Source organism: Nannospalax galili, unplaced genomic scaffold (genome assembly GCF_000622305.1).
Source record: "Nannospalax galili isolate Female #2095 unplaced genomic scaffold, S.galili_v1.0 scaffold126, whole genome shotgun sequence".
Lineage (NCBI taxonomy): Eukaryota > Metazoa > Chordata > Mammalia > Rodentia > Spalacidae > Nannospalax > Nannospalax galili.
Genome location: NW_008355275.1, coordinates 476,231 through 494,934, shown reverse-complemented (window position 1 = coordinate 494,934; position 18,704 = coordinate 476,231). Strand labels below are relative to the sequence as shown.

Sequence of the window (18,704 nt, the reverse complement as noted above, 5' to 3'; positions counted from 1 at the left end):
CAGCTGTCCCCGAAGGCCTGGCTTCACCCAAGCTCCAGTGGTAACCTATGAGTCAGCCCCCCTCAGGGGTAAGTTTAGCTCTGACTGTCTGGCTAAAGTGGTTGTCTGACCTCCCTGAGCCTCCACTTACCCTTCCATAAAATGGGGATGAAAATATTGCCCTCCCTCTCTGGGTGGCACGAGGCTTTGATAATTACTATTTGGCAGGGTGCTGAGGTGCTGACAAGCTCTGTCTGACACATTTCTCCTCAGCTGCTCTGGACGCGGAGCCTTGCCTCCCTGGGAGACCACAGGCCTGTCACAGGCAGCACGCTTAGGTCTCAGCAACGTGTACCATGGAGAAGGCGTCTGTCTGAGGCACTCTGTCTCTCTGTCTCTCTCCTATAAGAGCTGAAACTTGCCTAAGCCCTCACTAACAGTTGGTCATTGTGGAGGTGAACAAGACAGCTGCAGGCTGTCATTCCAGGACCCCGCTGCACCTGGGAGGCTGCTGGGGGCCAGAGCACCCAGAGGAGGTGCTTCCTGCCTGGAAGCAGCCATGGGGTGTCCCTCCCGCTGAGGAGGAGGAACCCATGCCCATCCAGCCAGGGCCTTCACAGGGCAGGGAGATGACATCGGAGGACCTAAGTCCAGTTCAGCCTGGAGGGACAAATGAGCTGAGGTGAGTGCTGTGTGTGCCTGCGTGTGTCTGAGTGTGCCCAGAGAAGAGGGACCCCGAGAGCCAAGGAAGACTGGTGCTGTCGGCACAGTTGCACTCCTCTCATTCCATCCTCCAGGGAGGGAAAGGAGAAGAGTCCCCCAGCAAATGCTAAGGAAACCCAGGGGCTCCTACACATACAACTAAGCCACAGTCATGCCCACGGCCACTTGTAAAGGGATGGCCCCTCCTCAGAGAGCATGATGGTCTTTTCTGGTGACTTTTCCCCTTCCAGCCTGACAGTGAGGTTCGTTTTGACTGATCTCCCAAGAATGGAAACTATGAGGGCTAACAAAGGTGTACACTACAGGGCATGCTAGTTACTGGGCTAAGGTCCCTTGGAGCAGCTCTCCAAGTGGCCCTTAGTAGGGCCTCCCTGTGTGACCCTGAAATGTGGATATGTTCACATGCAGAATGGGATTCTAGTGCTGAGCCCTGCTGTTGGCCGGTAGCAAGGCTCATTCCCATGTGGTCGGCATTTCACTGTGATCCAGTTGTGCCTATGGACACACACCTCGCTTCTTTGCACAGGCATGCCTTCTGCTTGGCCCCAGAGCATCTGCTTAGATAGTGTGCTTTTGTTTCCTTCCTTGGCTGAGACAGATGCTATAAAATGCACAAGATAGAACTGAGACCCAAGAGGATATGGCTCCAAACCTCCCGGCCCTTGCTATTTTATGTCAGCTTAAAACCAAGCTCTCTTCATGCCTGGAAACTACAGGAACAGGGAAGGGGTTAGAGGACACAGGCCTGTCTCACTGTTTCCAGCCCCTGCCTTGTTTAAAAGAGGTGGCTGTCTTTGGCCAATAGCGTGTTACCAAGTGACTTGTCAATGTCAGAGGAGCCACACAAAGAATCTCCGGCATGTCGTTAACCTCGTTCCAACGTGTAATTAGCCCAAAGGGCCTCCTCGCTGCTTCCATTCAGCGTTACATCATAAAGAATCAGACATTTTACTGTTCAGAGGACACCATGAAGACTTGAAAGAGTTAATTATGGCTCACTGGAGTCCATCCCCAAGATCCTAAGAGCCAGGCATTAAACTGTTTTCAAATGTCAGTCTTCAAACCAGCCTGCAAGGCAGCTTCCTCCATGGAGTATCTGAGGTTGTCACTGGTCTATGAGGTTGGGCTGGGGGAGGTAACATGACTAGGGCCCTCCTTCTGGATGGAGCCATGGTATTTTCCAGGATCTCCTCTTCACAGCCCTGAAGAGAAAAAGAAAGCCAAGGAACTGGAATTCTACTAGTACTCTCAGTTCCATGGGGTGAATCCACCTAGAGCCATTTATAATCTCTCAGCTAGAGAGCCTCGCAGTGTGGCCAGAGTTCAAAGGGAGTTCAGTTCTAATCTGGCTGTGACCATCTGAGCCAATGTAACCATGCAGGCTCTGAGGACATTATTATCAGTCAAGTGTAATTATAGATAAAATAGTTTTATTAATCGGCTTCCTAAGGAGACTGTGTTTATCTGATGGTTGTGTGTGTGTGTGTGATGTGGGCATGGGGAGAGAGGTAGAGTTGGTGCTGCATATGACTGACCTGTGTGCAGAGGGTGCAGGGTATCTGGGGAGACAGATATGGGAGGGAATGTGGCTGGAGGTATATGTGGGTACTCATGGGTCTGGGTGGGAGGAACCAGGGTATACACAGATGTGTCAACAGTGAAGATGTTTACCCAGTCTCATGTAGCTAGGAGTGAAATCCTCCCTGCTTCTCCACTGTACCTGGAGGTGGTCATCACCCTTTCCTCCTCCTCCAGTAGCAGAATTCCATAGTTGTACATATCTAGTTACAGAGCCCCCAGTTTGTAAATTTCACCTGCAGATGGCTTCTTTGGCCACAAAGTGTCCACCAAATTTCCAAATCTTATCTCCAGACCTATCTTGGCTTGTCTTAAGTGTCCATCATCTTAAACCAGTTTGCCAGTTCTGAGCGATCTTGAAAGGGCAGAGCTCCTCCTGAGGACTCTTTGGCCTGACCTGAAGTCAACCCCACTCTGCTCTGGGGCAGAAAAAAAGAGATGTGAACTTTGTGGGGCCGTAGTCCTAAAGCTATCCCCACAAGTCTGCAGTGGTGAGATAGGGGTGGGTAGTATTCCAAGGCCAGGTTCTGCCAACAGTGGTGCTGAGGCCTGAGCAAACTGCCCAGAGACTACGAACAGGGACAGAGCCCACCTGGTCACCTCTGCCCTTCCTTCCCTGTCCACTCAAAGTATTGGATGCCTGTACCTGTCTTCTCAGCGCATGTTTACTGACCAATTGCACAGCTCATTGCTCCTTTTGGCTGCAGTGCCTGACTTGAATCATCCCCCACCCACACAGAGAGAGAGCCTTGTGAAAAATTTGCCCTCTGGCTTGAACATGGCCCAAAGTGACAACTGTAACCTGGAGTGGACTGTAGCCTGAAAGCCAGAAAAGCCAAATGGCTATTTCCTGTAGAGGCAGGTGGCCTTCATTTCCCGTAGACAATGCAGAAAGTTGAGCTCTCCAAAGTCCCTCCCGAGGAGTTGTCAGAAAGATGTAAGTGGTGACAGTCAGGATTGTTGGGACCACATGACAGATCTCCCAGCCTCTCTACAGTGATCTGTTGGGATTACTAGACTTTCTTTGTTCCCAAAGGGGCACATTAGAGATTAGAAGAAAAAAAGTATGATTAAAGGAAAGAATATTCTATGAAATATTTTATATTTTATGAAACTCCTGCTCTAGTGAGGCTAATTAAGGATCACTGGCCAAATACAAGGGTTTCTCTTACCGCCTAGGTTTATCGTTTTCATGGGTTCTAGATGAGAAACTGAAAATGACCAAATGTATGGGGGAATATCTGCCCACCATCAAGATGCATACATTTGTGTTACTTGATTGAACTAGTGGACAGCTCATAGTGTTTCATTACACTGATTCAGAAACTGAAGATTTAGGTTTGGAGAGATGGCTTAGTAGATAAAAGCACTGGTTGCTCTTGCAGAGGACCCAGGTTCAGTTCCCAGCACCTACATGGCAGCTAACAACTGTCCGTAACTCTAGTTCCAGGGGATCTGACACCCTCTTCTGATCTCCATGGCCATTGCACAACACAGGTGCACTCACATACATGCAGACAATACACTCATACACATAAAATAAAAATAAAAAAAAATAGAAACTGAAGCTTGGGTAGGCTTCAGAATAATCTCATTACAATAATAATTTATTAATATTTAATGTATGCCAGGTGCTGGGCTAAGTGCTTCTTACATTATAGTAGTTTAATTGTCATCAAAACTCTGTGAAGTGATCATTTCTTTTCAGATGAGGAAACTGAGGCTCGAGGAGATATATAACTTGCCTACCAAGTTGATAAAGTTGCAATGTGAACCCATATCTTTTAGACTCAAAGCCCAGTGCTGCTTCTATTCCTGAGCTTTCTTCAACTGCCTTTTCAGTCTGGCTACTGCTCTTAGCAATACCATGGTCACCTAATAATCCCATCTCCTGACAATGCTTAGCCCAGTCCACATCTCAATGGTTTATAGGAGCCATAGGGATAGCTGTCACTCAAAATGGAGCCAATTCTGCCCTCCTTGTCTTTGATCACTGAGAAGGAATCAAAACAGAGCTTCGCGGGCTGGAGAGATGGCTCAGCAGTTTAAGAGCTCTGGTTGTTCTTGCAGAAGACCTGGGTTCGAATCCCAGCATCCCCATAACGGCTAATAACCATCCCTAACTCCAGTTCCAGGGGATTCAATGCCCTCTTCTGTCCTCTGTGGGCATTGCCCAACACAGGTGCACTTAGATACATGCAGGCATAACACTCATATGCATAAAATAAAAATACTTTTTTAAAAAGCCATAGCTTCCTAAGGAGAAATGCAGGTGAAAGAGAAATGTAGAATTCTAAGGGGGCCCACTCTTTACTTGAACTCTAATTGCTCAGAAATAATATCCAAAACTGTGGACCCGGGGCTCCTTCCTTGGGGACAGCGAAGCTCCTAACAGCAGTCTCCCTAGGTTTGTGAATTCAACCTACAATCACGTCCGTGTTGATGGAAACCTGCTGGTGAGGCTGGTTGGCCTCTCAATGTTAAGGGCTCTCTAGGTTTATCAGTACCAGGAACTCTCAGCTTCCACTTGGGACATAATGACAAACTATGACAGCACATAGTCAGAAAACTCCAGAATAGTATGGTACAAAGCACAATGCCTGCTTTCTTGCACCATTCTGTTTTTAGTAGAGAGACTGGTCCTTTATTTGGTCCCTGAACAGAAGCAATCTTGGGAAATCTCTGAATATAATTCAGATCTTTGAACTTTATTCATTCATTCATTCATTCATTTGAGACAAAGGCTCACTATGTAGGCCAGGCTGGCCTCAAACTAGAGATTTTCTTGCCTTAGCCTCCTGAGTGCAGATTTATAGCATGTGTTACAGTGCTTAATTATGGCCTTTGAATTTTTGATTTTATGTGTATAAGTGTTTTGCTTACATGTGTGTAAGAGCACAATGTGCATGCAATGCCTGTGGAGGCCAGATGTCAGAGTCCCTGGAACTGGAGTCACACATGGTTGTTAGCTGCCATGTGGGTCCTGGCACCCGAACCCCAGTCCTCTATCAGAGCAACCAGTACTCTTAACTGCTGAGTCATCTCTCCAGCCCTGACCTTTGAACCTTTTAATGGCAAATGGAACTGTGGGAGAAGGAAGAGACTGGTAAAGAAAAAATACTATGTCTAAGTTGATAGAAGAAGCAAACAAAGGAATAACCTCCATAACAAATACCAATGAGACGCTCGGAAAAATCATGCAAGTAAGAGCAGTCAGTATCCAGAATTCTCCAGATACTGACTCAGTGTCAGCTTGTTGTCTTACTCTGGTTTGCCCCTAAAGAGTAATAAAATCTGAGGTTCGTCGATATCGAGGTCCTGATGAACTAGCCAGAGCCCCTTTTGTTCATAGATGCACCAAGATTCCAAACTTACTCAGAGCTGCCATGGGTTGACCCTGAGCCAGAGTCAATTCTCTGGGACTAGGGAGTATCTGGGTTAGCCACACTCCCTCCCACTTCCAGCTGCCCCTGGTAGAAACAGAGTCCCCAGTCACCCCAAACAGCATAGCGCACAGTGGTCAATGGCCTGGGATGTGAGTCAGGTCATCCTTCAATGGAAGCGTAGCTCTGCTACCTAAGTTTATGACCTTGCACAATCACTGAAGCTCTATGAACCTCAGTTTCCTCTTCTGTAGAATGGGGATAATGACAGCCCCCAGTTCAACTATGGTTGAGACTGGTGCATAATAAGCAGCCATCTTTAGCAGGTCATCAAAGCCTACTTGTCCAGCCCAAGTATCAGATCCCACAGGAAGTGTCTTCCAACTGTGCCTCCCCTTCTCACACATCCTACAAACTGCTAATTCAGAACTAACCATGGGATTATATACTCCTTCAAATTTTCCTCCAAATGCTCTGTGAGGGTGTCTCTTCCTTGAAGCCATACCTAGGTCTCATTCATTTGTCATACCCCTTATTTATAAATCTAATGCTAATTTATTATGTCTAATGGATTTTTATTACTCTGTCTACCAAGTTCAGATACTAACATTTCTGAAATCACGATAAGCTTATAACTTATCTATACATTCAACTTAGTATTAAACCCCAAGATTTTATTTAAATCAGTAGATATAGTAAAATATATACTCAGCAGCATCTTTCCTTCACTTCTTTAAAAGTTTTATTTTTAATTAATATACAAAATAACAGGCTTCCTTACGGCATTTTCATCCATACTTAATTTTGATGGCTCACCCCTGACCCTGTTCCTCTTCCCCATCTCCCTGGTCCTCATCCCCATGGTACTTTCCCAACCCCAGTATTTCCTCTTCTGCTTTTATATTATATGTGTTCTATTACCCTCCCCAGTCCTCTCCTTTAAAGCCTCTTTTTACCTCTCATGGGCCCCCTTCTAGTTTCCTGGCCTCTGTACACACTCCCATATAAATGCACATGTATAAAAATTAAAAGCTAGGATTCACATATGAGAGCGAATGTGCAGTATTGGTCTTTCTGAGCCTGACTTACCTCACTTAATATAATATATTCCAGTTTCATCTGTTTTCTCACAAATTTTATTATTTCATTTTTCTTTACTGCAGAATAAAATTCCATATATATATACCATATATATATAATCACTTTCATTATTCATTCATCTGTGGACAGACATCTAGGCTGATTCCATTCCCTTCTCAGTAGCACCTTTTAAAAACTATTGGTTAATTGATGAAGATTGAGCTACAGAAATCTAATCACAAACTTCCCCAGCACCCTCTCCCTTTTCCTCACTTTCTCTCCTCACACCTCTCTTTCCTCACCTCTTGATCAAGGACACACTTTGCATGACAACCACAGGAGTGAGAGTTCAGTGCAGAATCTGGAAGCCAGTGGGGTCAGACAGATCACCAGACTGCAGTGTGATCATTCCCATTTGACCAGTGAGGAAACAGGTTCAGAAAGTGAAGTTCACCCAGCAAGCCCCATGTTAATGTGCCTGTGGGAAGATTAAGTCTCTAAGTGAACATGATTATCTGTTGACAATTATCCAGATCAATTAAGCTCATTGGCCATGGCTGGAGGGACAGGCCCACGTACCACCAGGGATTCCAATGGAAGTACCATTAATATCCCAGTCTCTACCCAATAGCATGGACTAGCCACAGAGTCACCTCTATCAACCCTCTCAGAAAGCAAGCTGCATGCCTGCCAGAGAACTGATGGGGTTTGTTTTATTTTTTTAATTTTATTTTATGTGTATAAGTGTATAGTCTGCATGTACCAATGTCATGCAATGCCTGCAGAGGTCAGAAGGGGGTGTCAGATCCCTTGGAATTGGAGTTACAGACGGTTGTTAGTCACCATGTGGGAACTCAGGTCCTCTTGCAAGACCAGCCAGTGCTCTTAACCACTGAACCATTTCTCCAAACCCAGAACTGATATTTCACAGGAAAAGAACTAAGGAAAAGTCTGTCTTCAGGAAATCTTCCCTGCAGAGGGATTACCCTGGCTGAACCTTCAGGTGTGCACCTTTGTACAGCTGTTATGGCTTCAGATTTATCAGCTTGACACTGAACATAGAAATCTTCAATGGGTTGGCTTCCAATACTTCTAGTCAAGAAAGAGACAGTCCTGAAGTTGTGTTCAGCTAGTTCATGAACATTGTCATAATTAAACCTTTCTAACTATGATATCAGTATTTTCCCTTACTGATTTTAATAAAATCAAATTCTATGGAATTTGATGTAACTCAGTCTGTAGGGTGCTCACCTAACATGCATGAAGCCCTGGGTTCCATCCCCAGGACTCCACCAATAGGGCATAGTGGCATACAGCTGTCATCCCAGTACTTAACTGATAGAGGCAGGAGGATCTTGGGTTCAAGGTCATCCTCAGCTACAAAGTGAATTCAAAACCAGCTTTGGCTACAAGAGACCCTGTCTCCCAAAATAACCCAAATCCTCACAGTATTGTTCATATTCATAACATTGCTCCCAACCATTAGCTTTGCCAGCATTTGGGTTCCATGATGCCTTCAAAGCAGAAAGTATACGGAGACTCTTCACTTCCATGAAGCATAGCCAAGGTAGGGTGTGCACTGGGGGAGCCACCTCGCTGCTCCTAACTGAACTGGGGTTCTAGATCAGAAGGAAGGACAGCATGAATGACTAAAAGGCCAGTCAGCTGTAGGAAGATGGACGAAGATGCCTAACAAGGAGATTTTTAAAAGAAATGAAATCTCAGACAATACAACTAATCAACAAGAATTGCTTAAGCATCTATGTTAGCTCAAGTCCATGCTAGGACTTTTAGAGGATGAAGGATTTACAACCTTTGTTCTTGCTTCATGCTGCCAACAAGTTGGGTACTTGAGAAAATTGGTGTGTCTGAATCCAGCGCCAGCTAGCTCCCTCAGGAGCACCAAATGACAGCAGAAGCCAAGGGACTAATGTCGCATGCTTCCTAAGCTCAAAGCCTGCCAAGTGTTCTACCAGCTGTGTGATATTAGGCAAGTTACTTGAATTCTCCATGCCTGTGTTTCCTCATCAGTACATTTTAGGTAATGATAATGACCTATACCTCATAGGAATGATGTAAGAATTAAATGACAATACATATAGCATGCCTAGACTGTTCCTGATACCTAGAAAATGCCCAACAAAGGGCAGATGTTAGGACTGTTCTTTATCCTACTTGAGATGGCAAGGCTCAAAGTTCTCAATCAACATCTGTATTTCTCTCCGGCCTAATGGCCGTCATTTACTGAAACTTACTATGCATCAGCAATCACAGTAAGTGCCTCACAGATGAAGAAGCTAAGGCCTATGAAGTTGCTGCCTCATCTAATTTCTCCCAGGTGCCAGGTGCCAGGTGCCAGGTGCCAGGAATTTGTTGTCATATACATCCACTGATTTTAAAAAGGTCTTAACTATTTAAACATAGAAATAGAGCATAGAAAAAATATAGGTTCTCCACAGACTCTGTCCTAAACATAATTATGCCAGAGTAATAGAGATGTGAGCATGAGCTCCACAGCCTGAGCATTTTGCTTGTCTACCAAAAGTCTCTCCTAATGGCCTATGATCTACCACAACATTTTTTTTTCCAGTTCACTTTTGTTTTCAGCCTGTGCTACCTTTGGGGGTGGTAGTGGATAGAGGTGGCAGATTGGAAGGAAGAAGGTATGTTGAACTGGAGGGCAGTTCCAGAAAAACCAGCAGATACAAACCTGCTGTGTCTAAAAGAGACCTCGACTGTATCCAGTCTCATGCCAGATGACGTGTCCTTTAACGCACCTGATTCTGTGATACCTGTATATCAAGTGCCTTCTTTACCCCAAGAACCATAACAGGTTCCCTGTTCGGTGAGGTACACAACAGGATTTCCACTCTTCACTAAGACAGGGACTGTGCTGGCAAGGAGACACGGGGACCCTGTGCCACAGAGACGGAGGTGTCCAAAGAGGCCAGTGCTGAGGCCAAAACAAGGGAGGAGACCAAGATGAGCTCCTATTTCTGTAGTGTGGTTTTCACATTGGGCAGCCTACAACTCAGTCCAGGCCTGGCCCAGCCCAGCTGGATGACCACTCCCCCACAGAAAGTGTCAGCAGGCAGCTTGGACTGCACAGTGTTTGCTCCACTGCTGCTATATGACCATGAGTTTCACCTCTCTGTCCTCAATCTGTAAAATGAAGATGATAAGTAGCTCCCTGGTTGAAGGTTTGCAAAAACTTTAATGTGAGAAATACAACAGAACAAAACAGACATAAGCCACTCTTAGGCACCTCTGAACGTCCCTGGTTTTCACTGATTAATTTACATATAACCACTCTGAAAAAGATCAATTCTGTGTTCCCCCATTTTACAGAAGAGCTCACTGAGATGCAACTTGTGTGGGCTTCCCAGACCCACCCAGACAGTGAATGGCAGTGTGGATTCTAGCCAGAAAGATCTCCCTCCAGAGTCTGTTCTCTTAGCCACTCTGCTATGAGTAACTCCATGAATATCACTCTGAGAAGATGGAAGGAGGATGGCTATTCCAAACCACCCAGCCCTTCCTCTGCCCCCCTGTCACCCTTACCCCTCCCTTCCACATCTCATCTTCATCAGCATTTATTGTGCAGCTTTTAGAATCTTAGTATCTAAGACTGTCCAAATCTCCACTCCAATCAAATTTAGATAAAATGTGATGGTTAAACCTAATTAGAGTTCAATTCCTCTTTTATTTGGTTTATCCGCTGGTCCAGAAGCTTAGACCATGAGACAAACAGGGTCACTGTCACACACATACCTGCTGCAAAACAACTTTCCACTCTCAGATAACGGAGGTCATAGAAAAAAATGTAATTTCTCTAAAAACAATAGCAGAATAGTGTAGTTTCCTTGAAAACCTCTCCTTTAGAAGAATGTACATGTGCAGGGATAAAGGTTAGCAGTCTTTCCAAAATCAAGGACAAGATGGGACAGGGTCTAATAGTGGAGAAAACAGCATGCAGAGTCCTCCCAGAAAACAGGGACAAACAGGACAAGTCAGAGACTTTTAAAGCTTGAAGGAATACCAGAGGCCATTTAAATCCCTCTATTGGCAAATTCTGTGGAGGTACAGATTCTTTTGTTCAAATAAAATCTTACCCAAAATATTTAAGGCAAAGCCAAGAAGCTCTTGTTGGATCACTGGGGGAAGCTTCAAAGCTAACCCCCCATCTTCTCAGCCCCCAAACAATCACAGTTTAAAAAACCACTACCCTAGGGGCCACAGAGATGGTTCGGTGGATAAAGTACTTGCCTCCCAAGCATGAGAACTGGAGTTCAATCCCCAGAGCCCACATTACAAATGCCAAATGCCACAGTGTACACCTGTAATCCCAGCACTGGGGAAGCTGACCCAGGAGGATCCTGGGAGCTTGCTACCCAGCTAGGCTAGCAAAATTGGTGACTTCCAGAGTCGGTGAGAGACTTTGCCTCAAAAAAAAAAATGCAAAGAGTGATTGAAGATGTCTAGTGTCAACCTCTGGTCTCCATATACATGTACACGTACCTACACAAACATACGTGCATGCACCCCCGCGCGTGCACACACACACACACACACACACACACACATACACACACACACACACACACACAAATACTTTTTTTAAAATCACTGCCTTCATCTTATTTCTCCAATTACTGTTGGAAAATTCAGACCCAGAAGAGCTACCCGTCTGGCCTGAGGTCAGTGGCCACAGGAGTACCCTTATCTTTCTCCAACTATTTTTCCATGATGACACCTGACTCCTCAAATAAGCTGCCTTTTGTTTCTCCAGACCATAGTGTGTTTGGATTTGAATGCTCAGGCCCATGCCCAGTGTTCCCAAGAAAACCTAACCAACCAGTCTGCTTTCACCTTAAAGCTCCAAGTCTGCAGTTTGGGCACGTTGGTGTCTCGGCTACCTGGGGGAAGCAATGTGACTGGCAGAGGTTATCAATACCCCCTCAGATGATCTGAGGACATTGCATGCCATCATTTAGATTTGGTAGAGTGCCTAAATGCCCTAAAGAATGATTAGTTTTCAGACAGACACGCAAGAGCTATCTAGCGAGGTCGGGACCCCTGGAGTCTTAGCTCTGGACACTTGATAGAGCTACATAGTCCCTTCAGTTCTCCTCGGTAAAACGATGGGGAAAACAGAAAGCCACCACATGGCTAATATTTTCAAATGTGCTCAAAGCTGAAACGTTCATGCTTCCAATGTCCCATGGGGCGCTTAGAGTGAAAAGGCCAGTGATAGTGCTGCATGCTCCTCCCTGCTAAAACCCCTGGTATGCACTGGGGTGATGGAGGGAAGGGGGGATCTGACTAGCATGCCCTATAAAGGAAACACATAGCAGCTAAGGACAGGCTTGCAAGGTGATTCACTTGCAGTCCCTCGTGTGACCCTCCCAGCAACCCCAAAGACAGCTTCCATTATTGCATTAATCTGATGAAGCCCACATACACTCATTAACTTATTCAAAGTAGCACAGCCAGAAAATGATTGTCCCAGAATTTGAAGCCAAAGGCATCTCCCTGCAGCACTTTTATTTTTTGCCACTACCCTACACTACCTTTCTTTCCTACCATACACAGGGAGGGGATAACACCACACATAAGGACCCAGGACTTGGCCAGCCTAGGAGGAGGCTACATGGACAGACACCAGGGCTGGATTTCAGAGGATTTCCCTCCAGATTGCTCAAAGGAGAACGGCCCCAGCAAGTGCTGGACTCACAAATCTCCCAGGGGGCTAGAATTTTTTCTGCTTCTTTAGTGGGTCCTCTAGCTGGTGGGGTGGGCGGTGAGAGCTGGACACAAAATCAGGAGAAAGGTAAACTTGCTGCATGTGAGAACCATTCCCCCCCTCTGAGAAGCTGTGTCATACTGTATGTCACCGTCATCAAAGGGGCTGTGCATAAACCTGAAAAACCAAACGGACCTGTCTGTAGGTGTCACTTATATCACAAGGCTACAGGTGCCTTTATTTCCACCGACCGCTGGTGCTGGGAGTGTGCCTGCCTTCTCTTGCATTGAAAGCCTTCTGTCTGGACCTAGCCACCACTTGTCCTCACGTAAGCAGCTTTTCTTTGCTCTTTTTGGTTAATTGGAAGGGGTATCCGGGCTCAGAGGCACAGCTGGGGCCTGGGATTGTGTGTCTGTCTCCAGCTCCCAAGTCAGCCCTCCATGAGGCAGTCAGAGTGCCTCCGGGGAATGTTTGACTCAGGCTTGCTGGAGAGAGACATTTTTGCCTCCTCGGGCAAGGTGGCCACCCACCCTCCTCGCCAGCCCCCAGTTCCTCTGGATCACTAGCTGTACCAAAGGGAGAGGAGAGAATGCACAGAGACACTCAACTCTCTGCCCCTCCTTCAGCTTCCTTTAAGGAGGAAGCTGGATTCTACACCGATATCCAGCTTTAAGGAAAGCCTCCCCCAACCGGGCCTGCTCACCACTCCCACCCCTCTTGATACAGAGAACTGTATTATTATGGTCTGCGGAATTTTTCAGGAATTTGTATAAAATAGTTTTTAAAAATCCCAATTGGCCCTCTCACAGTCCCTTAGAACAGAATGCTTCCAGAAAACCAGGGGTTAGGGGGTTTTCCCCACTGGATTCTCTGCCTATGTGGGGTTTCCATTCTCCCCCTGCTGGCAACAACTGGGAACACATGCTCTCCCGCATCTGCATGAATGTGCTGAGAATTCCATCAGCTGGAAAAGGTGTCTGAAACCATCAGCCACGACCTCTTCATTTTACAGATGAGGCCACTGAGGCCCGAGAGAGCCCGGTGATTTAGGGAGACAGCTTCGTGTTCTGGCCCAAAGAGCAGGGCCAAGAGGCTGTCTGCCCATCCACATGAAAGCTTGATTCTTCTGCCCTCGAGCTCTGATTCAAAGTATTTGGGGCAGCAGGTTTTAAAGTTTGGTTGTCTTCTTTTCTCATTATCCTCCAGGGTGGAACTTATAGCTACATTACAGTGGTGGTTTTTTTCCCAAATGATCACTGGTATTATGTATGCTCAGTCCTCTACCTATATTAACAAGTTTTATTAAACCTCAGGGATTGTGTGTTAAGATAATCATTTTAAAGATATGGAAACGTTCTCAGAGAAGGTCATGAATGTTTGCATAGCACACTGGTATAAAAAAAATCAAGAAATTTACTGAGCATGGAAAAACATCAAGAGTCACAGCATACTGAGTAGTTAAGAACTACACCCTATCATATAACTTGTGTCATAAGACGGATTCATCCCCCATGTATTTAACCTAAAATTTGTAATCGTTGCATTACAGCTAATAGCAAAATATATAATATTTATTCTAGGGACCCTTATTGCTCTTCCAGAAAAAGTTAAAAAGAAACAAACAGAATGCCCAAGTGAGCAAAAGAAAATTGAGGGATCACTCAACAAGCCATCAGCAAGTTGGTTCCCACAATGCTGTGGTTTCTTCCAGAACAAACACTCAAGTACCCAACCCACAAGCCTTCCCTTGCAGCAGGTGTTGAAATACCCCCAACTGAGCTCTGTCATCTGCCCTCCTTAAGGAGGTCCAAATGGTGGGAAATTGACCCCGTCTTACCCATAGGGCTCCAGATCCAATGGTCATTCAGTATCACTGGGATTTGGAAAAGAAGAAAACATTTTTCTACTCAACAGGACTACCCAGGTGGTAGGACTGGGAAAGCCCCTTCTCAGTCCCTTTTTTCTTATTTTGCATCTATGTAACCTTGTTCTTACCAAAGGTATTCTAACACAGAAATAGCCAGTATGTGCAGCCTGGTCTACATAGAAAGTCCAAGCCAGCCAAGACTATATAGCAAAATACTCTCAAAACACCAAGAGAGACAGAGACAGAAACAGAGGGGAGAAAAGAAGGAAAGGCAGAAACTAAAAGGAAAGGAAAGAAAAGGAAAAGAAATAGCTAATGTGTAGATTCTTAATTGGGTAGATTTTTGGTCACATGCCCAGAATGAAGTTGATGATCCCCTCCAGGATCAGGAAGGAATTTTCCTCCTCTGGCAAACTGGCCCAGGCTGGGTGGTTTGCTTCTTCGCCTCTCTGTGGTGGTTCAGGCCATGGACACAACACCTGTTACTGCTGCCATCAGTTTGTGCTTGGGAAAGAAGCCGACAGGCCTGGCTCTCTGACTGGGTAGACCCTGTGTGCACACGTGGTATGTGAGCCGGCTCTGAGAGGGTGTTGGAAGCTGCTGGAGGCATCTGGGGACCTCAGTTCCAGACCAGCCCTGTCTCACTCCAAAGGTACCTATAATCAGCCTTCTTACCAATAGAGGAGAATTTGCCTGACTCCACAACCTTGTGTTAATCACACTGGAATTTTTTCCTACTTATGAGGCAGCCAAAGTGGTAACTACCTTGGGGAAATTGATTCCATCTGCTGTGGGTTTGTTGGAGGTAAGGGAGTAAGGGTTCAGAAGGTTTAATGTGCCTGACTAGCCTGGGAAAAATCTGTCCAGCTATCATGAGATTCCTACACTGGCTGAGATGGAAGAGGAAAGGAGAAAGGGAATCAGAGGGCTTTTCAGAGCTACAAGTTTAATCTGTGGTAGTACTGGTTGGATTTTGCTCCAGTTTGGTGAGTTTGCCTGACCAAAGTTTGCAAATGTCATCAGTGTATCTGTATGCACAGGTTTGGAAGCATTGGCCGAATCAGGTGGGCACTTACAGACAATCACAGAGCCAGGAGTCCGTGAGTGGGCTCTCAGTGTCCCGAGACACTGAGGTGAAGAACTGAGGTTAGGAGAGGCGCAGGAGGCAGCATCGTGACTCCAAGTTACGGACTCTTTCTGCACTAAGCCGGTCAGGCCCTTAAAACTTCAAGTATGGCTAGACGAACAGGCCAAGAAACCTTCTATCATCCCTTTCTGTCATGATCTAATCCAGGGCTTCTCTGCCTTATTTTCATTATTGCCCTCCTTCTAAGAGGCTTGTTACCACCACTCCCGTTGAGAATGTCTGGGCTAACCCCAGGCCTGGGCTTACGTATTGCCAGTCAAGGATCCTCAACAAGAAGAGAGCCCCACACTGCTGCTCCCTCCCACCCTCCCTCTACCTACATTAAAGAAATAGTTAACAGCCAAAATGCTCGATGATTGCAAGGACCTTCCAAGTCCTAAAGAAAGGGCACTGCTGACTACAAAGCAGCCATTATTCCTGAACTCGAACACCTAGCACACGCTGGCTAAGTGGCTGTGGCCTTTTGTGGTGAACACAGACTTAATAACGCCTCCTCTTGCTGCAATAGCAAGACAAAAAAAGAAAGAAAAAAGGAAAGAAAAAAAAACTTTCATTGCTTTCATAAAAGACACTTTTTCCCCAAAGAGCAAGAAATAATTACAAAGGAAAATAGCATGCTATACACCCTAGAGAGCTCTTTAAGCAAACCTAATGGGTATAATTTGCCAGAGAAGAAATTATCAAAGGGAATCAAATCTGGTGTTGTGTACAGCACTGACGGGATTACAGATCAAGGGAGTGGGCTGGTGTAGAATGAGGGAGTCCTTAAAGGAAGTAAACACCCTATTGTCAAAAATATTCCTAATCTTTATGAGATCTGGTTCAATTTACCAAATAACTTTCTTGTTAAATACAAAATGTGTTATATTTGTTGGGCACGGATGAGAAAGGTCTCATTCAAAGTCGTGGTCTAGTTTCGTATTTGCAGGCTGCCCTATTGACACTGAAGGCCTGAGGACTGTGTTCTGTTGCCCTCCATTTGGAGTCCACTCCTTTTTCTAAATTCAGTGCAGGTTATGTCACAGAGCTGCCCTGTTTATCTAGTGTTCTGAGCATCTGGCCCAGAGAGGGTGAGGAACTTTTCATCCTTAGCTAGCATAGGAATTTTTCAGAAGTCCAGTTGAGAAAAGCTAAGTGGCTTTGGGCTCCCCCCTCACAGCCTCTCACCCCACCCTTTTTCATACTACCCCATGACAACCCTACACACCCCAACTCCCTCAAGATATAAGCTGGCCAATCCATGGGAAAATCAGAGCCCAAACCCAGGCAGCCTTGACTTCTTATTGATAAGATCCCAGGGGAGATCCATAGTGGTGATAACTACTGGTTCCATTAACCCTATCCAGGTATCGAGAAAAAGGCTTCCTAGATTGGGGCCTGGGGAATGCATGGGTGCTGGCCCAGAAAGGGTGTCCAAGAGTAAGGAACCCAAACTCTGTTTTTTATTTATATCTGGAGCACAGTTCTTCTACATATTGACTGGTGATCCTGATGGTAGATTTACAAGTTTCTCTAAAGAATCCCTGTGCTTCTTAGTATCCCAATGTAACTGTGCCTGGGACCCTGCTATGCCTTTAGATAGGAAAGCAAACGAACGGCTTGGGAAACTTAGGACCCCCCTCCAGCTTAACATTGCGGGCCCGTCCTTGGCTGTGTGACCTTGAGCAAGTGACACAGACCTCTGAGCCTCACTTTCTTCCCTGTACAGTGGAAGAGTGAGGGATGAGGCAAACAGTATTTCCCAGGCCTGGTACCTCAGCACTGCAGGCCTAGGAGATGGGGTTGGCAAAACCCCTCAAAGGGCCAAGTAGCAACTCTTTTATGATTTGCTGCCAAAAGACAAAATTAAGGCTGCTGGGTAAATACGGATTTCAAAATCTAAAAGCATTTCTGGCTTCGGGGTGAATAAAGAAAGGAGGTGTGAACTGGACTGGCATCCGGTTAAACATTACAAACTCCTAGTTTCGGTGGTGTGTGGATGACCCATTTCTACTGAAGGGTTGTATATTCATTTTGTGTAAGTTAAAAGAATTTAGCTTTCCATTTACAGGGGTGATATAAAGCTTTCCTTTTAAAGAGACCTATTCATGTTAAAACAAAAAAGGATGGTTGTTAAAAATACTTTAATTGTGTTGGAGAAGCATGTGGATTGAGTACAATTATCATGGTGGCAGGCAAGTGACCATAGTTTGGGGGGCACTGGACTAGATGGTAGAGAAGCATCCACCTTTAAATTTGAACTTCTGATATCCCTGGATCTGGATTCTCATCTTTGCCCTGGCATTTTCCAGTACTGTGATTTTGAGCTGCTGTGTCGCCCTGTGGATGGGAGTAGAACTGGTTTATCGTAGTGACTGTAACTGGGAAATTTAAGAAAAAGAAGTGAATAGATTCCTTTTTAATCTTCCAAAGTTGATTTTTTCCAAATTGTGGGAATGTGAATGTAGCAAAGAAGTAGCATTTGGGCCTAGGGGAAGCAGCATAGATAAGTACAGACATGGACAAGAACATACTGCAGTGGAACCATGGGTTCACTCTCTTCTGCCCTCCTTCCAATCTCAATCAGACACCCTCTTTGAGCTCCTCTTCAACCTCCATAATGTATCTGGGGTGCAGAGGACAGCAGTTAGGATCAAGAACTTTTAAAGCAGACCAAGCAACCTGAGCTGCTACCCAAACTCCATCACATGCCAGCTGGGTGGTCTGGCACTTGCTACCTGGAATCCCAGCACCACATGTCTTCCTCTGTAAAGCAACCATATCCAGTACCTTTCAGAGTGGTTGCTCCGAGAAAACCATGAGCAACAAAACAAGTATCAGAGGTCCCAGCATAGGTCCCCAAGTGCCATGTTCACAGCACACTCTCTACACGCCTGGAGCAGATTGGGCCACCACATTCAGAATTCTTCAGTGTTAGAAAGGAAATGTAGTGTGTATCCTGCACAATACAGAACACCCATGAGGGTCCAGGATTGCTCCAGCACGTTAATATCTCCGCAGTGCATCGTGTGGCTATTCACTGAATACAATAAATAAATCTAACTCCTATAGCATAATTATGTGTGTGTGTGTGCATATGTACATCTAACACATATAAAGCTATACAACCTCAGTTCAGGATTGCTCCTCTTGGGAGATAAGATTGTGGCAAACACACATACAAGCATACACACACACACACACACACACACACACATACACACA

At 45.5% G+C, this 18,704-nt stretch overlaps 1 protein-coding gene across 3 annotated transcripts in view; it reads left to right on the top strand.

Annotated features, from left to right (window-relative positions):
- Positions 1 to 238: 238 nt before the first annotated feature.
- The window catches only part of Elf5 (E74 like ETS transcription factor 5), a 37,866-nt gene continuing 19,400 nt past the window's right edge, over positions 239 to 18,704 (top strand). Inside the window, exon 1 of one of the 3 annotated variants that reach the window (XM_008852361.2) lies at positions 239 to 661. In XM_008852361.2, coding sequence (XP_008850583.1) covers positions 573 to 661 — 89 coding nt within the window. In that variant the 5' untranslated portion in view covers positions 239 to 572. Of the gene's footprint in view, positions 662 to 12,682; positions 12,815 to 18,704 lie in introns of those variants that run through there. The other 2 variants (XM_008852363.2, XM_008852362.1) reach the window with 2 other exon arrangements.